Source organism: Molothrus ater, chromosome 16 (assembly GCF_012460135.2).
Source record: "Molothrus ater isolate BHLD 08-10-18 breed brown headed cowbird chromosome 16, BPBGC_Mater_1.1, whole genome shotgun sequence".
Taxonomy (NCBI): domain Eukaryota; kingdom Metazoa; phylum Chordata; class Aves; order Passeriformes; family Icteridae; genus Molothrus; species Molothrus ater.
This window is the reverse complement of record NC_050493.2, coordinates 7,483,661-7,505,354: the sequence shown is the minus strand read 5'-3', so window position 1 is coordinate 7,505,354 and position 21,694 is coordinate 7,483,661. Positions and strand designations below refer to the sequence as shown.

Sequence of the window (21,694 nt, the reverse complement as noted above, 5' to 3'; positions counted from 1 at the left end):
TCTTCTCAAAGAGTGATGTGGTTTTCAAAAACATCAGATACATATGTCTCCGTATCTTTGACTTGCACTGAAATCCCAGAGTTGGCTTAGCTTTGTCCATTTATAAGGACAGATCAAATACATTGGAGGCACAAGGGGCAGGGGAACAAACTTTTGCTTCACATGTTTCTTGAGAAATAAACTCATACTCTTTTCTAATGTCATCTTTGAGCTCAATATCCTCTAAAAACTTGTTAGCAACCATTTCCAAAGCATCTGTAGGCCAGGTTTGGAACCAATCAATGGTGCAGCAGTTTATCAGTGAAGGGAACATCCGTAATCGATTCCGAAATGCATCACCAATAGGACTCATGGCTGCAAAAATAAAAACATGATCATTACCTAAGTTTCTTAGCAGCTAGGAAGCAGAAAAACAAATAAACCTAAATAAAAACATTCTAAGAAACATTATATACAGACCTAAGACAATATGCAAATTTTTCTTCACCCTCTCAATAAAGAAATTGTACATAGCAAGGGGCGTGGCTTCAATTTTCCTGTTCTCCATCCTTGCTGCACCTTGCATTTTCTCAACAATTTCAGCTTTCTCATCCGCTGGAAAGATATTAGGCACATCCCCAGTATTTAAAAGCATGTTGATATCTTCTACGAACGATTCATCCTTTATTTGATTATCGCAGAACAAAAAGGACACATTGTTGTTACCAACACCTGCTTTCAGCATGACTTGTTTAATATCATCTTTCCATTCACTGATGCCATAGGACTTGGTGATCTCTATCTGGAAGAGCTCAAAGGAGTTCATGAAGGTGGCGAGCTTGGTCGCGCTCTGCCGGCCGCTCCCGCCAACGCCCACCAACAGCAGGTGTCCATTGTCCTGTTTCAGTACCCTGCATATCCTGGAGATGTGCTCAATGGCAAACTGGAACATGACCAGGGACATGGGGGCCTTGCTGATATTGTTGTATTCCTCAAGGTAGTATTCCATCACGCTTGTCAGCTGCTTTAGGTCTGTGATTTCATCATAAATTCTGACAGAACTGCTCGGCTTTAAATAGTCTCCAAAGAACAGAGCACGAATATTATCATCAGTGACTTTTCCAGTAGGTGAGAGATGACTCAGTACCTAGCAAAAAGACAAGAATCAACAGATAATTCTAGCTATTAGAGAATTATTTTCCTTAAAGTTGTAATAATCCTTATCTACATAGCATTAATATTGCAGAAAGCAATGCTTTTCATGTTTTAGTTACAACCTTCGTCTGGAAAATAATACTGTAGGTTGACATGCAGGTTTCCATATATGCATACCTCACAGAGAATACTGCTGTCAAATATAGGATAGTTCTAAAAAGGCTTCTCAGAAAGGTACCCACTACACCCATTGGATCATCCAAATAATTATCTTGGGTAAAAGCACAGATAAATGCTGTGCAAGATATTCATTCCATTCCAGGTGGTCCTTTCTACTAACTCAGAATCCCTCAGAAGTTATGAATCATTCTGATATGAATACTCAATGCTGAATAGAAGATGGTCCATACTTTTTAAATTCACTGATCAAAATATTGCAAAATGCATCCAATACTGATTTAATCTCAATGTTTAAGTATTTCTGAAAATGCATCAGTATCATCTTGCTCCCAGCACATTACCCAAAAATACCTTATTAAAGTTCTGCTTGAAGCTATTTAATGTTGTCTCTTGTACCATCTGAAAGAAAACATTCTTGTCATCGTCATCAACCAAGCGATCATAAAAAACTCTGTAAACCTCATGAACCCAAAGTCTGATCAGTTTATCTCCATCCTGAAAATGAAAATATAAAAGAATGGGTAAATATAGCTCAGGCAGGATTTGTTCAAAGAGAAAAGGTTAGAAATGTCCATCTGGACCTTGCTACACCTTGTACTAAACTCAGTGGGAATCTTTCAATCCCAAGCCATTCAGCACATGGCCCAGCATCTGCTAACTTAACTGGATTCCTCACCTAGTTACCATCCTGTCCTTCCTGCCAACACAAACTGGGACTCTCATGTCAAAGCATTTTTTCTCTACTGAATCAAATCAAATAGTATTAACAAAATGACAGCTCTCTCCCTCAGAGACAGACAGAAAACACATAACAAGGAATTCAGGGACTATTCTAATCTTAAATTCTGTAAATCTATTGAAATCGTTGTTCATGTATTATAAAAATAAACTTTTTTCACTGCTCTCTCCTACATCAATATAATGAAACTACAACTTACTTGCAAATGAGTGTGTGGACAGAGCAGAACTCCTTTAATAACCCTGGAAAAATCCCGTAGATTAAAGACATAGTGGGATTTTGAAGGAGTTGGGAGAAAATTATCAACTGCCAATTTATACAGCACCGACGTCGCTTGGACCATCATCTTACCCAGCCTTAAGAAGGAAAAGAAATACAATTTTAACTTTTGCAGATAAATCACAGGGAAAAGACAAAGTAAATTGATCCCATTACCTTAGAAATGAAGCGTCAAAGCCATTGCTGAAGTGCCAGTCAGTAACTGCAGTAAAAATCTTGGTTAAAATGTCATCATTGAAAGCACAGATAGAGACAATATTCAAGTGCCGTGTGAAGCGTCCTGGAACACACACAGAAGGATGCAGAGAGATTTATTTAAATGGTCAAATATTTTTCTACCTTTCAGCTTTCTTCTTCTAGGTTTGCCTGTCATTAAAAAACATTTGAATCTGGCACCAGCTTCATGATTCTGTTTCTGGCAAATTTTTGCCCTAGCAGTGAAGCAAAAGAAATATAAACTGGACTATATTTTCTATAAGTATTTAACTTAAAACAACTGTTTTGAATATGTAAAACATGAATCATCATTGCAAGGCTATTACCCAATTTAAAATTTCAGCTCACATCAGCCTTTTGATTGTGATATGACACAGTAAAACCTTTATAAAGTCAAGCATTTTGTTATTGGCTTTCACCTAAAAAGAATCAGTCTACACATGAGTAAATTTTAGAAATTTAGCTGTATCAGAAGACTTATTTTCACAAAGCCTCCTCAGAACACACATAGTTATACCTGTATCACAGTGTTTATAAGAAGCAAAGTAGCATGAAGTGCCTTATAACAATGCAGCTATATATAACCTATAATAATGAAGCTGCAGGTACATTAGGGCTTTTATTTACGTAATTTTTTCATTAGAAAATATAACCTCCCTTATGGTGCTGTGACAGGAATCATGGACTTGCAGGTAACATTCCTGTAAATAAAAGCAGGCAGCCTAGCAGCCTACCTTAATAGCAGGAGATAAAATTTCAGAAGAGACTTGCCAGAGACATGGCAAGCAGATGTATTCCCTCCCTTTTCCAAATAACAGAAACCAGAAATAATCTCCATCACTAATTTTAGAATAACTTCTGTCATTCACAGTTTAATCAACTCTAAAAACTGTTTCTAATGGTGATTAATCTCCCTCTGGTAGAGGTACAGATTAGAACTTGAACATAACAGACCTGTAGTTGGAATGACCCATTCAGTGAATGCACCTGTAGATCCACCAGTTGTAGATAAATGTTGATTTTGCCATCAGCAAACCTGAACCCACTCCTTAATTTCAGTCTGCTAGACAACCTCCTGCCATAGTAATGTATTTCCTACCTGTAATGTCATTCCTGCCTCCCCCAGGGGGACCCATAGCTGTGACAAGCAGGACATCTATGATACTGAGGTGGGATGAATCCTTCCTGTCGTACCAGTGCCCGTGATCAATCCATTGCCTGAGAAGCTCAATAGCTGGCTGGGCTCCATACACTTCCTTTTCAGGCATGTTTAGGTCATCTATGGAAAACACAGACATTGAATAAAAAATCTCAGTGTTTGGGAATTCAGTTTTCTTCTAAGGAAAAATAACTGTGCTAGAGGTAGAAAAAGGCTGTGTGTTGTTATTCCTGCTGCCCACTGAACTAACCAAAATCAAATACCATTACACCTCACAGGCATAATTAAGGTGATGGCTTAACTAAGTGTGGCTGGTGATTTGGTTTTATTTCATGTCATGTCCCACTGCAACTCTAAGAACTATTCTGAAGACAACCATCACTTAAACCTCTCAGCAAGGGCAGTGCTAATCCTATGGTGATCCCTCTGGGTCCCTTCCAGCTCAGGAGGTTCTAGGATTCTCTGGATGCCTGAAAAAAGCACTAAGGTAATCCAGATTTACTAGTCTTGGTGAACCACTTCCTTTGCCTAAAACCAGAACAAGAATTATTTTTTTAAAATGAAATAAATATGTCTTACCCACAAAAATTATAGCTTCTTTCCCTGTTGGAGGTCCAAATAATCCTTTTCTTCTTCTGTCCAGCTTAGACATAATAATATCCTGGGTTTGGTTAGCAGATGTTCTTGCAGAGAAGTTGATGAAACTCGGGATGTATTTTTCCTTTGGAAGTTTCAGTAGAAAGTTGTTTGTTATAGCTGTTTTTCCAGTGCCAGTGGGACCCACAAAAAGCAAAGGGACATTATGATCCACATATGTTTGAAGAAAAAACATTTGTCTGGCAGTTTCCATTGTTGGAATAATCAGCTCAGATACCTGTTACACAGGAAAGTAAAATAAAACATGAAAATCAAACATCTAATACCTTAATCAACATGACTCTTTGCAAGCAACTACAGGAACCCTGCAGCACATAAAAAGTTCCATTAAAAAAGTTCTGCATTTTAAAAGTTCTGCATTTTAAAAAGTTCTATTGTCTGAAAACCTAAGTTATAACAAGGTTCTAGTAAATACCATGGCCCCACTTCTTGTTCAGGGCTTCTACAGTCAATAGCATAACCAGTATTACCTATATTATGGTTCACAAACAATATATAAAGCCTGGAGAACTACTGAGTTAAGTATGGCCTAGTTCAGTTCCCCTACTGTGCAAAGGGAAAGGAACACTGGTATGGAAATTTTTTTCTCTTCATCATTTTTTACTTAAAATTAGCAGCTGTGGCTTTGATATCAAGAAAAGATTTTTGGCAGCAGAATGAAATGCCATCATATTAAGTACATCTCTCATGTACTTAATAGACAAGACAATGGTAACTACAGTGGAATGAAAAGTTGAACAAGCTTAAGTTATCTTGAAATTTGATCTGCAGATCTCTGCTGTGCTTCCCTTCCAGTCAGTTCACAGCTGTCATCAAAATCTGAGTGCCCCTATTTGGAAATGGAGGGGATCCAGGACTCTCAGTACTGTTCCCCACATCCCAGTCTCTTTGCTTGCTTTCTCTGAATAATTCATAGTACAATATCATGAGATCAACCACTGAAAGCAGAAATTAAGGAATGGAAATTCAGGATTTGGCTTTTTCCCACCATGGTTTCCCCAATACCAAATGCTGTCAGAGAACAAAGCAGAACCCAAATTTTAACCACCAGGCAACCTCAGGGCTCCATGTTCACCTGCATGCTGAACTTCCAGTGTTAGTGGTACCAGAATTGAGACAAAAGCATGAAAGGGAGCTCACAGAGACTAATGAAATGTTGCAAAGCAATCATCAAACAACTTAATATAATTATTCATACCTCTAAATTATCTAGTCAAATAATTATTTTGCATAATAAAGATAGCAATGTGCACCTTAGCCCCCGGGGCGATAACTTGCTCTTCCTTTGTGATGTAGTCTGTCCACATGGTCCACTGCCCATGGCCACGCTTGTTAAAATAGAAGTCATAAACACTCCCTGTTAATTGAAAAACACAACATAGGAAACCCCACTGATTAAATTATAAAAATTAACTTCATTAATTTTAGTGTGAGATTTCCAAGACTGTGAGGTAATGGAAGCTTTCTAGTACACAAGATACACCCCCACCCCCCCAGTTTTACCCCCCCAGTGCCATTATCATCACCAAATGATTTTAGGTCAGATTCAGCCACAGTGTTTGAGTATAACTGGAGGCATGTGCTACTCCAGGTTAAAAGAGCCAGGGAAGGGCACCCAACGGTGCAGCCCAAGGCCTGGCAGATGGTGGCTCTGCTGCAGACTTAACATCTGCCAGGCACACCAAGCGCCAAGCTTTCTTACTGCTTTATAAAAGGCCAGGTGAGCACAGTTATGAAGAAGCACCTTTTTCTGGGAAGATATTGCTTTTGTTAATCTTCACATTTTTAGGGCGTGGGTTTTGCTCGTTCATTCCATTGAGCAAGTTGCGGTAAAACGAATCAAATTTTCTTCTGCTGTCTGCATCGATGATCCCTCCAATTGTCCACACCAAAGCAAAAAGGAAAAGGCCCTGCAGCCATGAGGTGATCTGCTGAGCACACATGGTTTCACTGTCCTCTTCATCACATTCCTTAATTTCATCTAAAACACATATTTTGAATTTTAGTTAAAAGCCAGTAATAACCATAAATCCCAATTCAAAATGCATTTTTGCAAAAGTATCCTGAGGTAAAAGTAGAGCACTGTCTGCAGTGGAATGAAGCCAATCTACAAATGGAGGATCTTGTCTGTGTAAGATACTGTTTACAAATAAAAATGAAATTAGAAGAAAAATAGTCCTAACTCTTTTCTTCAGATGGTAGCAAACAGCAACCAAAACATACAACACACTTGCAAGATCATGTTTAGTTTTGTAATGACACCAGTTTCCAAATGTGAAAGCTCTGTATGTAAAGACCTATTAATAATACTGATCAGTGAGATCACTGACTGTGTTATATGAACTCAACAGTAAGGAGTTCCTTTGATATTTCCTTGCATCTTATAAGATGCATTTTGTCCTGGGACATGGCAGGAAAAAAAAAGAAGAATTGAAATAAAACCCAGGCAGCTTAGGGTACTTACCAAGGAGAGAAGAATAGAGTTTCATCAAGCTGTTACTCAGGTGAAGAGAGGACGTTTTTACCATGAATTTGCAATGATGGTCAATAAAATCTAAACAAGGCTCAACTAGCCACATAAACAAGTCATCGACCTACCAGGAGAAAATGAAACAGCTGTGTGACAATGCAGAACTTGCCACATTCCCCACTGCCCCTCAATTCACCCTCAGTCAAACATAAGGCATCAGAAATTGGCAGAGAGATCAGGAAAGGCCCGTGTGAGGCAGTACTGAAATGTTCACAACATCACACCATCACTGTCTGATGGTGAAAACAAGATGCTTGTAACACAGAGAAGTTTCCAGCCGGAATTCTGTTACCCAGTTACTAATCCAGACAGCAGAGCAGAAGCTCAGCCTAGAGAGACTCCTGTTTTGTTTAGGCAACAACAAAATTATTCCAACAGAAACAAAGGCAAGGGTTTCATCCTCCCTTAAAGAGAGGCCCCCTAGAGAGGACCAAACACAGATACTGTGCCACAGCAGAAATTCCAGCATGCTGGGGCTGACTGGGGCCTGCAGGAGTGCCACAGCATGAGGGTAAATACTGACCATGGTGGTATCTGCTCTGTGAACTCAAACTGGAAAACAGGACAGAAATCAGGACCTAACCTTTTCCCAGGGACTAGTACTCAGGGAGATGCACTAAAGGGTTAGGCTACCTGTTGCTTAAGGAATAATTACTTTACTCTGATGAACTAAAAAAACTATAAATAAAGAACTCTTCTGGTCTTGGTACTTCTTTGGATTTTGATTCTAATTTCCTGCAAAAACTCAAAGGGAGTCTTCTCAAATCATATAAATAAGTTTTCTACAGCTCCAATCCTAATATTATTCCAATTATTTTACTAGATTTTAATGCCCAGTAATAGGGATTTTAAATTTTCATTAAAAGCTGATTCTCACCAACACCTATTTTTATTTGCATCTACAGAAAACATTGCACAATACACAGCACAAAGAGCTCTCCTTCATAAAAGAAATGAGGTGAAAAAGGTTTTGAAGACTAAACTGTTAATGGTAATAACAAAAAAGGTTTGATTCTGCATGCCTGCCTTCAAGTGGGCAAACTGTGAATGTCACCTTATAGTTCATCTTCTAATTAGACCTGTGCAAAAAATGAAGTCTCGCACCAGCTGTCGGTGTTCTTCCTGCAGGTTTGGAGGCAGAGTTTTCATGTAGGAATCCTTCAGTGGCTTCCAACCCAACTGTTGTGGGTCCATATAGATCATACCACACCTGGGAAGAACAAACACCTGTGGTAGAGGAATGCATGTGCAAGGTGGGACAGTTGAACCTTGAGTGCTCTCACATTACCTGCTGACAGTTGCTGGAGATGCCTGCTCCAAGTCCGCTGGCTCAAAGATTAAACTCATTTTTGAGCTCATCTGAATTATTTCACCACTCATTAAGCATAACTGGAAGAAGAGCATCACATAAACATGGTCTAGTCATGTTAGTGCTGATCATACAGTCAGAGCAATGTCTGTCATAAAATCACTGAACATTCCACTTAGTGTCACTCCTCATTCATTCATTTGTATCCTTACAATACATGATATTTTATGACCTTGCCTCAACGTTTCCATGTCTTACTGTAAGGCTTGCAGAGGCACAGAGAACAATGCTCTAACTTTAAATAACTCTGCAAGAAAAGGCAGTTACGACCTGCAGCTTTTTAAAAATTCACTTATTTTCGAGGTAATTTAAGCAAGTTCAGTTTTCAGTCACAGAAGTGAGTCCATGTATTTCAGTTTCCTAAAAGGGTCAATAAAAAAGCCTCAATGATCAGCCTCATTTCAATAAAGAAATAGGAAGATAAGGCTTCTAGGGAAAAGAAATGGATTAATATTATCTAACACCATCTAAAGCCACTCACACAACTGGGGAAATAAAGCAGTGCTTTTAGGCACATCAGCCTTTCCTGAATTTCACACCTCCTTTGACTAATGCAGTAGCAGTATTGCTACTACTAAAATTAAATATGTTTATTCAAGGATGAGGGTAAGGGCAAAAACTAGGCTACCTTTTTATTATCATCCAGCACAGTGTTCATGTTCTCTATCCAAACTGCATCCACAGGGCCATCAAAAATAATCCACTTGCGATCTTCTGTGGTAGAAGATGCTTGTTCCCTGAAGGCCTTGGCAAGAACTCCATCTGACCACTCGTGACTTACAGGATCAAAACTGCCATACAACTGCCCCATAGTAATGGCTTTGGGATTAATTACTTTGTACTCAACAGCAAACTCATCCATGGCGTTCGCTGTGTAAAAAGGCAAATACATGAGCTTGAGAATGTGATAGGTTAGTTTTATTCAATAGCTGAACAAGATGATTCATGAGGATCCTACTCCATCTCAAAGCAAAGAACTCAGATATGTAGCACCTAGGTAGCAGTAAATAAGAAATTCCCTTACTTGTACAAGGTAAGCAAGAAGTCTGCTGTAAAAAAACACATGAAAAAAAGAAAAAGCAGAGCAGCACAGATTTCATATATTTATGGGAGCTACTTACAATATCCTATCAGAGCTAATTTTTTCAAGAGTATTATGCTCAAATAAAATGCCTAAAAAATGCAGAAAAAGATAAACACATTAGTATGGCTTACTGTTCCAGTAGATGTAGAGAAAAATACTATCAGACAAATATACCAGACAAAAATAGTTCAATTAATAGAAATTCTGCAGTCAAGAAAGGAGAGTATAGGACAATTAACAACCTCAGCATATCTCAGCAAAGCAAAAATAACAGTCACAGAATTGACTTCACTGAATGAGAAGCTTGTGGCTGGGCAATGTTACCTGCACACAGATCAGCCAGGGCTCCAGCCAGCACTTTGTATGAACTGGTTTTCCCACTCATAGGATCTCCAACAATCATGAAACCATGGCGCACCAGCATCATTTCATACACCTGCCAGGGACAGGAGAGCCTCTCCTTAGATGGCAATAAAGAAGTGTTATGTGTTATGTGAATGAAAATAGAAGTCTCCCTCCTGCATTCAGATGTGGCACAACCAGATCTCTGCACTCTGCTGGCTGACCGAAGTCTTAATCCAAACCAGAGGGCAGTCATGCTTTTATGGCAATTCTCACTGAAACAATTTAAGAAGCTGTTTTCCCCAGGCATCCTCCCTTTCTCCTTGCTAAATGTCATCCCCCAACTGCACCAGCAGCACTGTACAGGGTGTGAGGTGTGAAGTCTGAACTGCTGTTGGAGAGGCCACTGATGACCCTGGCACAGGCCGCACATTTTTACCCTTGGCATTACCCTGTCACCAGGCTGCACAAGAAAAAAGGTTAAGTATTGTTTAAAAGGTCCCCAGTACTAGTAAATGGGAGGCAGTGGGAACACAGGGCTGGAAGTGAAGCATAAGCAAGGTCACCTCTTTCAAGACTTCTCAAGGAGACTGTACAGAACTAGGAACAGAGCCTGACTCCCAGTCCAGCATTCTGTTCACTAGGCTACACTGCCTCTGTTAGTAACAGATTCAGTTTAATTTTCTATCCTGAAGCACAAGCCCTACAATGTGGCTGCACATGTTAGCTCCTTCACAGACTGAATTACAAAATCACTATGATCAAATTGGGCTTTTATTCCATGATTTGTACTCTGTAAAAATACCCCATTTGAAAATTCTATTAATTGGTAAGGAAACTATTAGCTATTCATGACACAGACAGTGTATGTGTATTCCATGACACAGACAGTGAATGAAGAATGTTTCTGCTCTCATGCTTTTCTTCCCCAGAAGTATGTGAAAATAAACCTGAATAATTTTTCCAATGAACCATGGCACTGGTTGAAGATTCAATTTTTCAATATTTTCAGTTAGTGCCTTGATAAATACGTCATAGTCTGGTGTAGGAAGAACCACTCCAGGAAACAGGTCAGATATAATACCCTGTTAAGGAGAGACAACATAGAACACTATTTAAACACAGGTTACAGAAAGAGAAAATTCCCAAGTAAAACAATATTCATACAGATAACAGGAGCTTAAAACCAAATGTCCTCAGCTAGACAAAACTAACTTCTAGGCAAACTGTAGCCATGGAAGTATTCTGTACACATGAAAGAGAAACCTGTGCCTGCAGGTTTTCATAAATACCTTGCTATTGCTTTGCAAATTTGCCCCCATCAGGATCACACAAAATGATGGAAGTAGTTGAAAGAATTTCAGTAATTAAATAGAATGGTATGTGTTCCAAAACTTCAGAGCAGTGACTCTGGCCATGCTTCTACCCTAGCTTTTAGTCCTCAATATTGGGTGCTTTGTATCTTAATTTATTTGCTATTAAAGCAGCATGCAAAGAGAAACATCATTTTCATTCTGAACTCAAATTTCTAAATGACCTTAACTTAATTACCCACATCTCTTTTGGAGCACAAAGTCAGAAAACAAACTTCAAAAAATGGTTTTTTTGTGAATGAAACAGCACAAGATTATTTTTAGCAAGATATCATATAAAGATTTTATAGACTAACTTTAAAGGCACCATTGAAAGCTTGCTTTTCAAAATAATCCTAACAAAACCAAAGAGTTCCTCTAGATCAGTGGACTAAAATAACTCTGTACTGATACGGCATCATCTAGATCAAACTGTTCCAAATTAAGATAATGACCTGTTTCTCTGAGTTCTTATAACAGATCTCATCATCATAAAACCCAAAACACACTGGCCTGATACCTTACCTGAAACAATGGCACATCCTGGGACAAGAACTTGGCCAAGTTAACATCCATCAGAGCCCGAAGCAACAGCACACTTTCATTTTCAGTTGGGTACTTCAGTTTTAGGTTCCCAGCAGCTGTCAGGACAGATTTCACTGCACGCATCCCATAATCATAGTGGTGCTGAGATGACAACTGCTCCGAGCACAAACGGTAAGTGGCAACAATTTTCTGGGCAAGACTGTGGATAATAAAATATAACATGTAGGGTAAAAATATCTCACCATGCAAGGAAAAGAATTCACCTTCCTTTATACACAAAGTATCTGCAGTGATTCTAAGACACAGCAGCTGACAAGATGGCCCAAGCACCTGGGAAGCAAGACTGTGGAAAAATGCCATGCCACAGGATGTGTGCATCATCTAGGAATTCTGTATGATATCTTGATACATTTTCGAAATGATTCTGTGCAGAAGTGCACATCTGGCAGAATGAGGTGGAAAATGAGAATTGACAAGAAAGCAGGAGATTAAAAAGTCTTTTCTAGAGAAACAAAACATGGACAGCCTTCCATATATGCCTCAAACACACGTATATGCCTTATAGAGGAATGAAGTATATCAGACTCAACTAAGGTAGAAAATTCAGCATGTCTTACCTCTTAGAGTCCAGAAATCCCATTGAATAAAGTGAAATTTCCCCAATCAAGGCATAATCTGGGACCATCATGGCAACTGTTCGGAACAGTGCCTGCAAGGAAAAAGGTAAGATACTAACTTTTGACTGGGGAATACTGTAATAAATTGTGCCTGTTTAGTAAGAATAGCATCTCTCCAAAAATTCATGAATGCAAAGAATTCATGAATCATCTGAAATCTGAGACTGCTTTAGAGTTCTATTCTATTCTGATCTTATCAAGAGGTTCAAGAGGTCTGTGCTAAGCACTGCAGTAACAAATGCTTAGAAAGAGTCAATTCTAAAGAACTAAAGAGAGGAAAAGAGAGGTGACATTCATCTCACTTTCCTAACAGACCATCCAGCACATGGTGTGGTTAATGCTTTGTAAAAGATCATTCAAAGAATTGTGGCAATGTCAGAAAATGAACCAGGACCATACCAGTCTCTCCATAGTGTCTCAGCAACTCACAAAGTTATAATAAATTTAAATTGGGATTTGGATCACCAAACCATTGTAAACCCAGAGAATTTTCAATTAGAGAGAGCACAGTGAAAGCTGTAAACTGCCATCAATATGATTAGTCTGAGAGCTTTCTTCTGTGCATTTTGTACAACCCTAACTGTTTACTAAAGCTTGGTGAAAAGCACAGCAGGATACACTTGAAGGGGTTATCAGTTGGGCTAGTTTTGGCTGGGCTAGAGTTAAATTGTTTCACAGTAGCTGGCCTGAGGCTGTGTTTTGGATTTGTGCTGGAAACAGTGTTGATAATTCAGGGATGTTTTTGTTATTGCAGACCAGAGCTCACACAGAGAAAATGCCTTTTCTGCTCCTCGCCCCACACCAGCCAGGAGAATGGGGGTGCACGAGGAGCTGGGAGGGGACACAGCCAGGACAGCTGAGCCAAGGGATATTCCAGAGCTCATGGGGTCATGGTCAGCAGAAGTAGCAAGGAAGGGGATGTTCACAGTGATGGCATTTTCCTTCCTTAAGCTAAGCAACCATTAGACATCAGTTTATTATTCAATTGATTTATTATTATTATTATTATTATTATTATTATTATTATTATTATTATTATTATTATTATTATTATTATTATTATTATTATTATTATTATTATTATTATTGACAAGAAGTCACAAATTCAGTTTAATTTCTACCAGAAATCAGGATTTCAGATTACCTTCAGATTATCAGGCAACTCTGCCCGTCCAGCATAGCCAGGATTCATGGTAATAAAGACGGCACATGTGGGGTTAAGAGAGATCTCTGTCCCTTCAAAGATGAATTTTTTGAGTTTGCGAATTATAGCTTGCTGGATGCTAAGTATCTGCTGGGCAACTACAGATAATACTTCAACCTAATACAGAAAGAACAGATTAGAAAACATAAGACACTTGGAGAACCAATATAAAATATTTTTTTACATATTTTGATGTCTTTATTCGCATTTCTCCAGGGAAAAATCACCCTGAGTCTGTGTATTAGCTGTCTATGGAAGGGATCCTCTGCAAGTTAGTGCCACTATTCTCTACTCGACTAACAGAGACTGATCAACAGAGGCTTCTAAAAGCCTCCTCAGGGAAATACCACGAGCCTGAATGTAGACATCTAAGTTAGTTGGACAGGAACTCCCTCTGGAGGCCTCTAAAAGCACTTTCCCTTCAGCTTAGGCCAGAAAAACTGATTCACTCAATGCCCAAAATTGAGGGTAAATAATAGGTAAAGCTTGCTGATTGTTTTAAAGTATCAAGGTAACAGAATATTGGAAAAGAAATGCTAACGCTTGAATTCACTAGAAAACAAGCTGCAGCTGAAAACCAGAAAAATTAAAGAGTTAAAGATACTAATACATACAAAATAGAATTTGATAAAATGTCCACATTTACTAGTATGTCCTTAAATGGAATTTCATCAAAGTAATGATAAAACATCCTCACAGTCATCAGTGATCTAATTAAACAAAACCAAAAAGACCAGAGTAAGATCAAGGGGAGAATTAGATGTGTCAGTTTACACAGCTTGATAATCAGGTCACTCAGTTAGTGACACTCAGCTCTGGTCATTACAGGAATCCCTCCACTGGAATTTGTCTGTCCTATGCTGAACATAGACAAATGCAACTCCACACCTGTAGCTTGATTTCTCAAGGAGAGGACAAGAACATTTCTTTCCCAACAAAGAAGTGGCACATACAAAAGAAAAAACTGTAAAGGAACTTTTTTTTTTTCAGCTAAATTGACCCAGAACACAACAGATAGGCATGTGCTTCTAGAGCAGGCAGCAGAGTGCCTATTTCTGTGTCACTAATTACCAAAACAAAGAGGCCTCACCACAAGTAAAAGCAGAAAATTGGCAATAATGCTGTCATGTCTAAATCTAAAACTTCTTGTGTCTTAAATTGAAGCTTTCTCATTTTATTTGAGTTAAAACATTACCTCAATTCTATTGAACTCATCAAAGCAGGCCCATGCTCCAGCTTGTGCCAGCCCCTTAAAGAACTTGCCCATTGCCTTGTAATCGAGGCCATCGGAGCAGTTAAAGACAACACACTACAACAAAAACACAGAGAACATTTCTCAGTATTACCACAAAAGTATTACCTCCATAAAATTCTTAGCATCTAAAATGGGAAGGGATTATTGTTGCTAATTTTGGATTAGAAAACCAGGATGCCAAATAGACACAGTCCTAAATGTGAGTTTGTTACCAACTATTCCCATGAATAAAGAACAGAATCACAGAATCATTAGGCTGGGAAGAATCTTTAAGATGTTTGAGTCCAACTGTAAATGAATAACTACAAAATATGCAGCACTTGCTTAAGAATGGCATTTTAATATCTACATATCTAAAGGGAAACAGTGGAAAGTAAAAAAAGGGAGTTTTGGTACCTGCTTAGCTATAGCTTTTGCTAGATCTTTTGTTGTTTCTGTTTTGCCAGTCCCAGCAGGCCCTTCTGGAGCACCACCAAGACTTAATTTCAAGGCACCCATTAATGTCCTACATGATTAAGAACACAGGCATTAGAAATAGCAATCTTTAATATCAGATTATTTCTGAATGGATTGACATGTACTTTCCTATACAGACTCTCCTGAAAACAATTCACTTGTTTCTCTACGGACTCCACAGCTTGCCCTAAAAACCCAGTATTGTCTTATAAGTGATTCTTAATTGTGGAAAGCCACATTTGGCCACTTGGCCTAAAAGGAATGTCAAGGCTTTTATTACATGCATCCTCCTTGTATACCCTCAATTACACAAGCAAATGAACAGTGCCATGAGCAAAATGGTAGAGTCTGCAAAAGCACACATTTCCCTCAAGTGGCACTTGAACTGGCAAGAGCTTGAAGCTGGCTTTATAAATTCAGCCAATCTTTAGAAATGGATGAGAAAGCATAAAGGTTGTTATAAAAACCTGGGAATCACATTGCTTTTCAAGTGAACATCCTACTAAAATAAGATCTCTGTTAATACTGGAGAGATCTGATTATTTTACAAAACCCTCATTCAAGGGCTTTGACTCATGTCTTGAGGGCTCACCAGAAGTGAAATATGAAATCCCTTTGAATATTTTAACCTTGAGGACTGAAGTATTTCCATTACAACCTCTTGCAAGCCAGTGGAGGAACAGGAAGCTAACTGCATTCGAGTATCTGTGAAGGGCTTTTTAATTATCTCATTTATCTTACTGGCAGGCATACCCAAACTGTGTGCCTTACTTCAGATAAATTAATTGACCAGTGCTACTGTAGAATTCTTTGCAGTTCCACTACCATGTGCTCCCACTTCTTTTCAGAAGCACCTTCTTGGATACCCTAGAATCTATTACTCTACTGGTGTAGAAGGCTATACATTGTAAATATTTTCACCATATTAGGGCAAAATCTACAAGAAAATGTTAGCTGCTGAGGTTCCTCCTATTATTAACTAGAACAAATGAAAGTAAACACAGATCAATCCAGAAAGAGAAAGCATTATTCACAGACAGTATGTCCTCACCTGTAACATCGATCTGTCAGTGGGGTTATAACCAGGCGTTGTGAATTGCCCAGGTACTCATAACCATATTTCATCTCTGTTGTGATCATTCTCACTGTCACATCATTCTCTGTCCAGTAGTATCTCAGCTGAGAAATCCACTGGAAGTCATTCAGATCTGTGACTTTGTCTTCAACCAATTTTGAGACCACATCACGAGCTGCAGAGTAGGACACAGATTGTTTAAAAAATCTAGACTCTGCTGCTGAGTAGTTTACTTAACTTATAAGTAAAGTAACATTTACTTAGAGCTATGTAAGAGTAATTCAACATTTAGAGGCTGGTTTTCATGTTAGAGAGGAATTTGCAATTGTTTTCAATAGGGAATCAGTTTAATTGTAACTAAATTCCAGTGTCTGTTCTAAGTAGATGGGAGACCCTTGTGCAGTACTGAACAATCCTCATTTGCACAAAGAGCTTAGCAATAACTCTGTAAAGGCTGATTCAAGTTGGAGAAAGCATTTTATGTGCCTCTCTCCAGCAGTCCACCCAGGTACTGCCAGCAGCACTGGCCCAGCTGCCCCAGGGGAGCAGCAGCTGCACATTACCATGCACATCAATGACAATGAGAGCCCCCAGGGTCAGCCGGGCTCCGCTGGACAGCTTTCCTCTCACCAACTCAACGATGTCCTTGATCTGGACATTGCTCTTCTCCAAGAAATCCTGCCACAGAAACAAACACAGCCATTTATGGGATGCTGGAGCCAGCAGTTCCTAAGCTCCTGTGGGTACAATCATTGGAGACAGCCCCTCTGACAAAACATATTAATGGTAGTCTGGGCACCACACAAACACTTTGAATTCTCTTTGGTATACTGGCATTTTATTTTAATATGAGCACTTCAAAAATATTTATGGCCTGAAAGAAGGCTTATAAGCAGAAGGCTTATCTTTCTTCCCAATGGAAGTGACAAAACTCTACAGAAGGGTAGGAGCAGATATTCTCTGTTTAGCTTCCCCCACACAAGAAAGGATGGGCATATGGGACCAAGTCCATTAGCAACAGGGTTTAGTTGGCTCTACTTTAAACTGGTGTTGGACTACACAATGTCCAGAGGTCCCTTATATTCTGTGATTCACTGTTCTGTATTTCCTTCCCATTTTTCTTCAGCTATGGATTATTCAGGATATTTTCTCTGAAAGTAATAAACATTTTAGTTCTGTCTGGATATATTGAATAAGATCTTCTAAACAATGCAGGCAAGTTAAAGCTAAGCTATTCAGTAAGGATACAAAAATAAAAAGGCATTATTAAAATGTAGTATTTGATATAAAGTTTATTAATCCTTTTCTATTTCAACATTTAAAAAGCAGCCCAAACATTCTGCTGACAGACTTAATCTCCAAATAAATCCTTATCCACCCAGCTTAAACAGGATCACAGAAAAGCCCATTGAATTAAACAGAAATTATTTCCACTGCTTGAGCATGTGTTTGAGTAAAGCCCCAGTGAAGTGATAGTTAAAACTGCTGTAGTGACAGAGGCACTACGAACACATAAGAAAAGTTTCTTGCATGAAATAAAAAAATTTGGCTGCTGCACCTTCCTCACCAGGAGAGTCAAGCAATAACCAGAGAAATCAGTGGTGAGCTTATCCCTTCCTACAACTCCCTGAAAGGAGGCTGGAGCCAGGTGAGGGCTGGGCTCCCAGGTAACAAGCGACAGGACAAGGGCACATAGTCTTAAGCTGTGCCAGGGGAAGTTTAGATTGAATATTAGGAAGAATTTCTGCACAGAAAGAGTGATTAGACCTTGGAAGGGGCTGCCCAGGGAGGTGATGGAGTCACTGTCCCTGGAGGTGTTTAAGGAGACTGGACATGGAATCAGTGCCAGGGTCTGGTTGACAAGGTGGTGTTGGGTCATGGGTTGGACTCAATGGGCTCAGAGGTCTTTTCCAACCTCACTGATTCTGTGATTCTCTGAAATAACTGCACCCACCTGTAAAGAGAGATTTCTGCCTGCCTGTTTCTCTGAGGCTTCCCATGTAGAGACAGGAATTAGAAATAAAAATACATAGTGTTTAACAATGGCCTGTCACTTTTTGTTTGGTACTTTAATTAACACCAGTATCACTCATAAATGAAGTAATACAATTTCCTTCAGTAGGATTTCTCCTGATACACACCAAAGTAAATGGGAAAAAACCTCTGCTAAGACCCAATGCAAAAGGAAAAACAAAATAAAGCACTGCATAAGTAAATTGCAATACTTGTTGAGGATCTTCTTTGCTAGAAGGAGCTCTTAATTAATTAATCAGAGTTCAGTGCCTAGAAATAGAAAGTTAGAAGAAAATCTTACTTGTAAAGCTTTTTTCCTTATAGCCTCAGACACTTCTTCTGTCCAGTAAATGGATGAAACACAAATAACTGCCTGTCCAGGCCACTGAAGTACCCACTCTTTCCGAGGAACCTTAAACCAAAAGATCCATTTCAGACACAAGAAATCATATAAACACATTAGATTATGGCACTGAGAAAAATTACTTTCCTCAAATGTCTTTTGTCTCATGCTGTAAATAAATGAGAGCAGCATCTTAAGCTTTAATACTTTTTTTTCCTGAAACTACAGGACTAAAACTTCAAATTGGTACTATTGAACAGGAAGAGCTGGATTCCACTTAGCTTCAAACATGCTTCCTTGGTTAAGAATTTGAGCAATCTATTAATCTATATTTGTTTGTAAAATCTAAATCATACCATAGTTTAGGAACAATTACCTGGCTATATCCTTTTATGCCATCTTGAAGAACTTGTCTGACACTGGCCAACATCATTTCTTCTACTTGCAGAAGCCATTTTTCTACCATGCCCTTCAAGAAAGAAAAACAGTTAAGATTTAATACACATTTCCTGACTGTATTCTTCTTCAATGACAAATTACTTGAAATGTGTTAGGCTTAAATATGCTTTTTTCAGATCTGGGTGTTGTATATAAAAGAAATAAAGGCTGAAATTACGCAAAATGTGACTGGTAATACTGTAGTTTACAGCCTCAAGGCAGGTAAATAAAGACAACCCAGTAAAGAAACAGCTGGATATGTTTTATATAAGCTTAAACAAAAAACACAGATTGCACCACCAGCTAAGCCTGCTCATTTTAAGCCAGGGCATGCTTTGTTCCTACAGGATTAAGGGAAAAGAGTGTCTGTAACTCACAACATGCCCCACCTTTCAGAGGAATTTACTGCAAAACTGGTATGTCTTACTCCTTTTTGTAGGAAATCCTTTTTATTCTAGAATACCAGTCTGCACTCTCACTTCCTAAACTCCTTTCATGATGTGATCCCAAATGGTTTAAACCTAATTCCCTCAAAAACATGCACTTTATGCAATGTATTATGTATTAATCTAATTTCATATAGTAAAATTAAAAAAAACCATTTACATTTGCTCTCACTGGATAGATTTTATCTATGAAAGGAACTATTTCTTTCTCTGAACTGATCATGCCTATGATCTCCAGATCTTCTGTGAACTCCAGTTTAGCAATTCCTTCAAAACACTTCTTTAGATGTGGCTGTACTCGAAGTGGATCCTTTGTCTCAGACAGTATTTCAAGCAGCTCATCATTAGACAGGAAAAAGAATCTGCCAGAAAAATACAATTACTTTCCAATCATGAAAATTTCCATTAATAATCTATTCATACAATGGGTTTTATTGTTGCTTAAGATACTAGTGTATCAGAGAGGAAATTATTACCTCAAATCCCTTTCCTTAAGCAATTTTTAACATTATAAAACTCATCACACATCTGTTTTTTCAGAATTTCAATGCAAAGGTAGAATAAGGGTTCTCAAACTCAGGGAGAGAAGACCAGATGGCTCCAGCCAGCCATTAAGTACCCTGTTAAAACCCTGAATCCTGCTCCTCGTGATCATGAACAACTCCCACACATCACACACCTCTAAACAGGGTGGGGCAGGGACATAATTGCATATCAGCCATGGGAAGGCATCTTCAAAAATACCCTGTAGGTAATAATGCCTTTCTAATCCAAGTTTACATTGTGATAGAAAGATTGTGCCTCCCCATCCCCACCTGTTCTGGCATTTCACAACTGAGGAAAATGAGTTATGTCTAGAGATGAGAACAGCTTTTCATTTTTTGCTGCATGTGACTGTGTCCCACGTATGTTTATAAAATGAGACTTTTAAGTTCAGTAGAAATGGTTTGAAAGAGCTTACAGCTTCTCGTTTCTAACTTGGGCCTGTTTCATTAATTTACCTTGGGAAAAATAATCTTTTCGACTCCAGGTAAGTATTCAGCCCCTTTTGAATGTCCTCTAAGAGAGTATTTGCTTCCTGAAGTCTGTCTAACATCTTGGGTTGTTCAGTTGCTACAAGTACCTTTGTGTCTTTCACCTTTATAAAAACAAACACATAGCAGAAACTGCTAAAGATTGCAATAAGTTTTACATTAAAATTGTCAGCATCAATCACATATACTGCAGGAGGCTAAAATGCTGTAATTCTTCTCTATAGTGTGCTTCCATGGTATTAAATACATTTGCATTATTGGATAGTTTTGCTTTTCAGACTGTCAATTTTACCAACTTGAAATTCATAGACATTAATGAAGGAAATATCAACAAATAAGATCTTTGGCTCTTGCTCCTGTGTCTTGTGCTTGCTACATTGTTTTCCACTCACAACTAAGTTTTATCAGAGACACAGCACATGACAATTATTTCCTGTCCTCTCTTTCTGGTAACACTCCTCTTCAGGGGGCTCTATTTCAGTACAGCCTCATCATTCTGAGAGTCTGAGCTGTTGGACAGGTCTCAACTCCTACTTAGCTACACTGATTATTTCAACACCTTTACCATACAACCACACACTCCCAGAGTTTTTGACAAACATCTCAGCTTACACCACCACTGTCTGGCCTCTTACTCAACTTCTTATTTACAGGAATTGAACAGGTTACCAAATTGCACTTCCTATTCCCATTATCTTAACCTGACACATTACTGTGACAGTCCATATTCACTAAATTTTTTAATAACCATGCTGTCATATATTAGAGAACAATCACATGCAAAAAAATCCATTTAGTTGCTCCAAAAGTGTGTACACCCTATAAGTCTAATGCAAACTCTCACTGTATCCAGACAAAGCTTTGTACCTTCTCAGTGAAGCCATAACCAGATCCTGAAAGCACAAACCATTCATCTTTCTACCTAATTCTGACCATTTAGCCATAAGAAAGCTAAAACATTTAGAATTCATTTTCCTTGAACTATGATTCACTCTTCAACACCCAGCCTTTACAGAAATCTCAATGCAATAATGAGATGCAATCCACAATTTTACTGCAAGACTAGAATTGGTTGGACTTTAGTAAAGGATTTTTCACTCCATCAATACAAATACCCAACTGCAGAAAAGAACAGTGTATGCACATGATATTAATAATGATGTTAC

General features: G+C 38.6%; 1 protein-coding gene across 1 annotated transcript in view; it reads right to left on the bottom strand.

Annotated features, from left to right (window-relative positions):
• DNAH3 (dynein axonemal heavy chain 3) overlaps positions 1-21,694 on the bottom strand; it is a 54,866-nt gene that overhangs the window by 16,522 nt on the left and 16,650 nt on the right. The window contains exons 23-48 of the mRNA XM_054516499.1: positions 20,496-20,632; positions 19,655-19,856; positions 18,987-19,079; positions 18,569-18,679; positions 16,818-16,932; positions 16,231-16,429; positions 15,120-15,228; positions 14,664-14,777; positions 13,409-13,585; positions 12,205-12,296; positions 11,567-11,786; positions 10,640-10,774; positions 9,672-9,783; positions 8,892-9,133; positions 8,183-8,283; positions 7,999-8,104; positions 6,829-6,958; positions 6,109-6,345; positions 5,618-5,721; positions 4,287-4,581; positions 3,648-3,827; positions 2,489-2,612; positions 2,253-2,409; positions 1,666-1,809; positions 460-1,126; positions 189-354 (exon numbers count right to left, since the gene is read on the bottom strand). Coding sequence (XP_054372474.1) covers positions 189-354; positions 460-1,126; positions 1,666-1,809; positions 2,253-2,409; positions 2,489-2,612; positions 3,648-3,827; positions 4,287-4,581; positions 5,618-5,721; positions 6,109-6,345; positions 6,829-6,958; positions 7,999-8,104; positions 8,183-8,283; positions 8,892-9,133; positions 9,672-9,783; positions 10,640-10,774; positions 11,567-11,786; positions 12,205-12,296; positions 13,409-13,585; positions 14,664-14,777; positions 15,120-15,228; positions 16,231-16,429; positions 16,818-16,932; positions 18,569-18,679; positions 18,987-19,079; positions 19,655-19,856; positions 20,496-20,632 — 4,469 coding nt within the window. The remainder of the gene's footprint in view (positions 1-188; positions 355-459; positions 1,127-1,665; positions 1,810-2,252; positions 2,410-2,488; positions 2,613-3,647; positions 3,828-4,286; positions 4,582-5,617; positions 5,722-6,108; positions 6,346-6,828; positions 6,959-7,998; positions 8,105-8,182; positions 8,284-8,891; positions 9,134-9,671; positions 9,784-10,639; positions 10,775-11,566; positions 11,787-12,204; positions 12,297-13,408; positions 13,586-14,663; positions 14,778-15,119; positions 15,229-16,230; positions 16,430-16,817; positions 16,933-18,568; positions 18,680-18,986; positions 19,080-19,654; positions 19,857-20,495; positions 20,633-21,694) is intronic.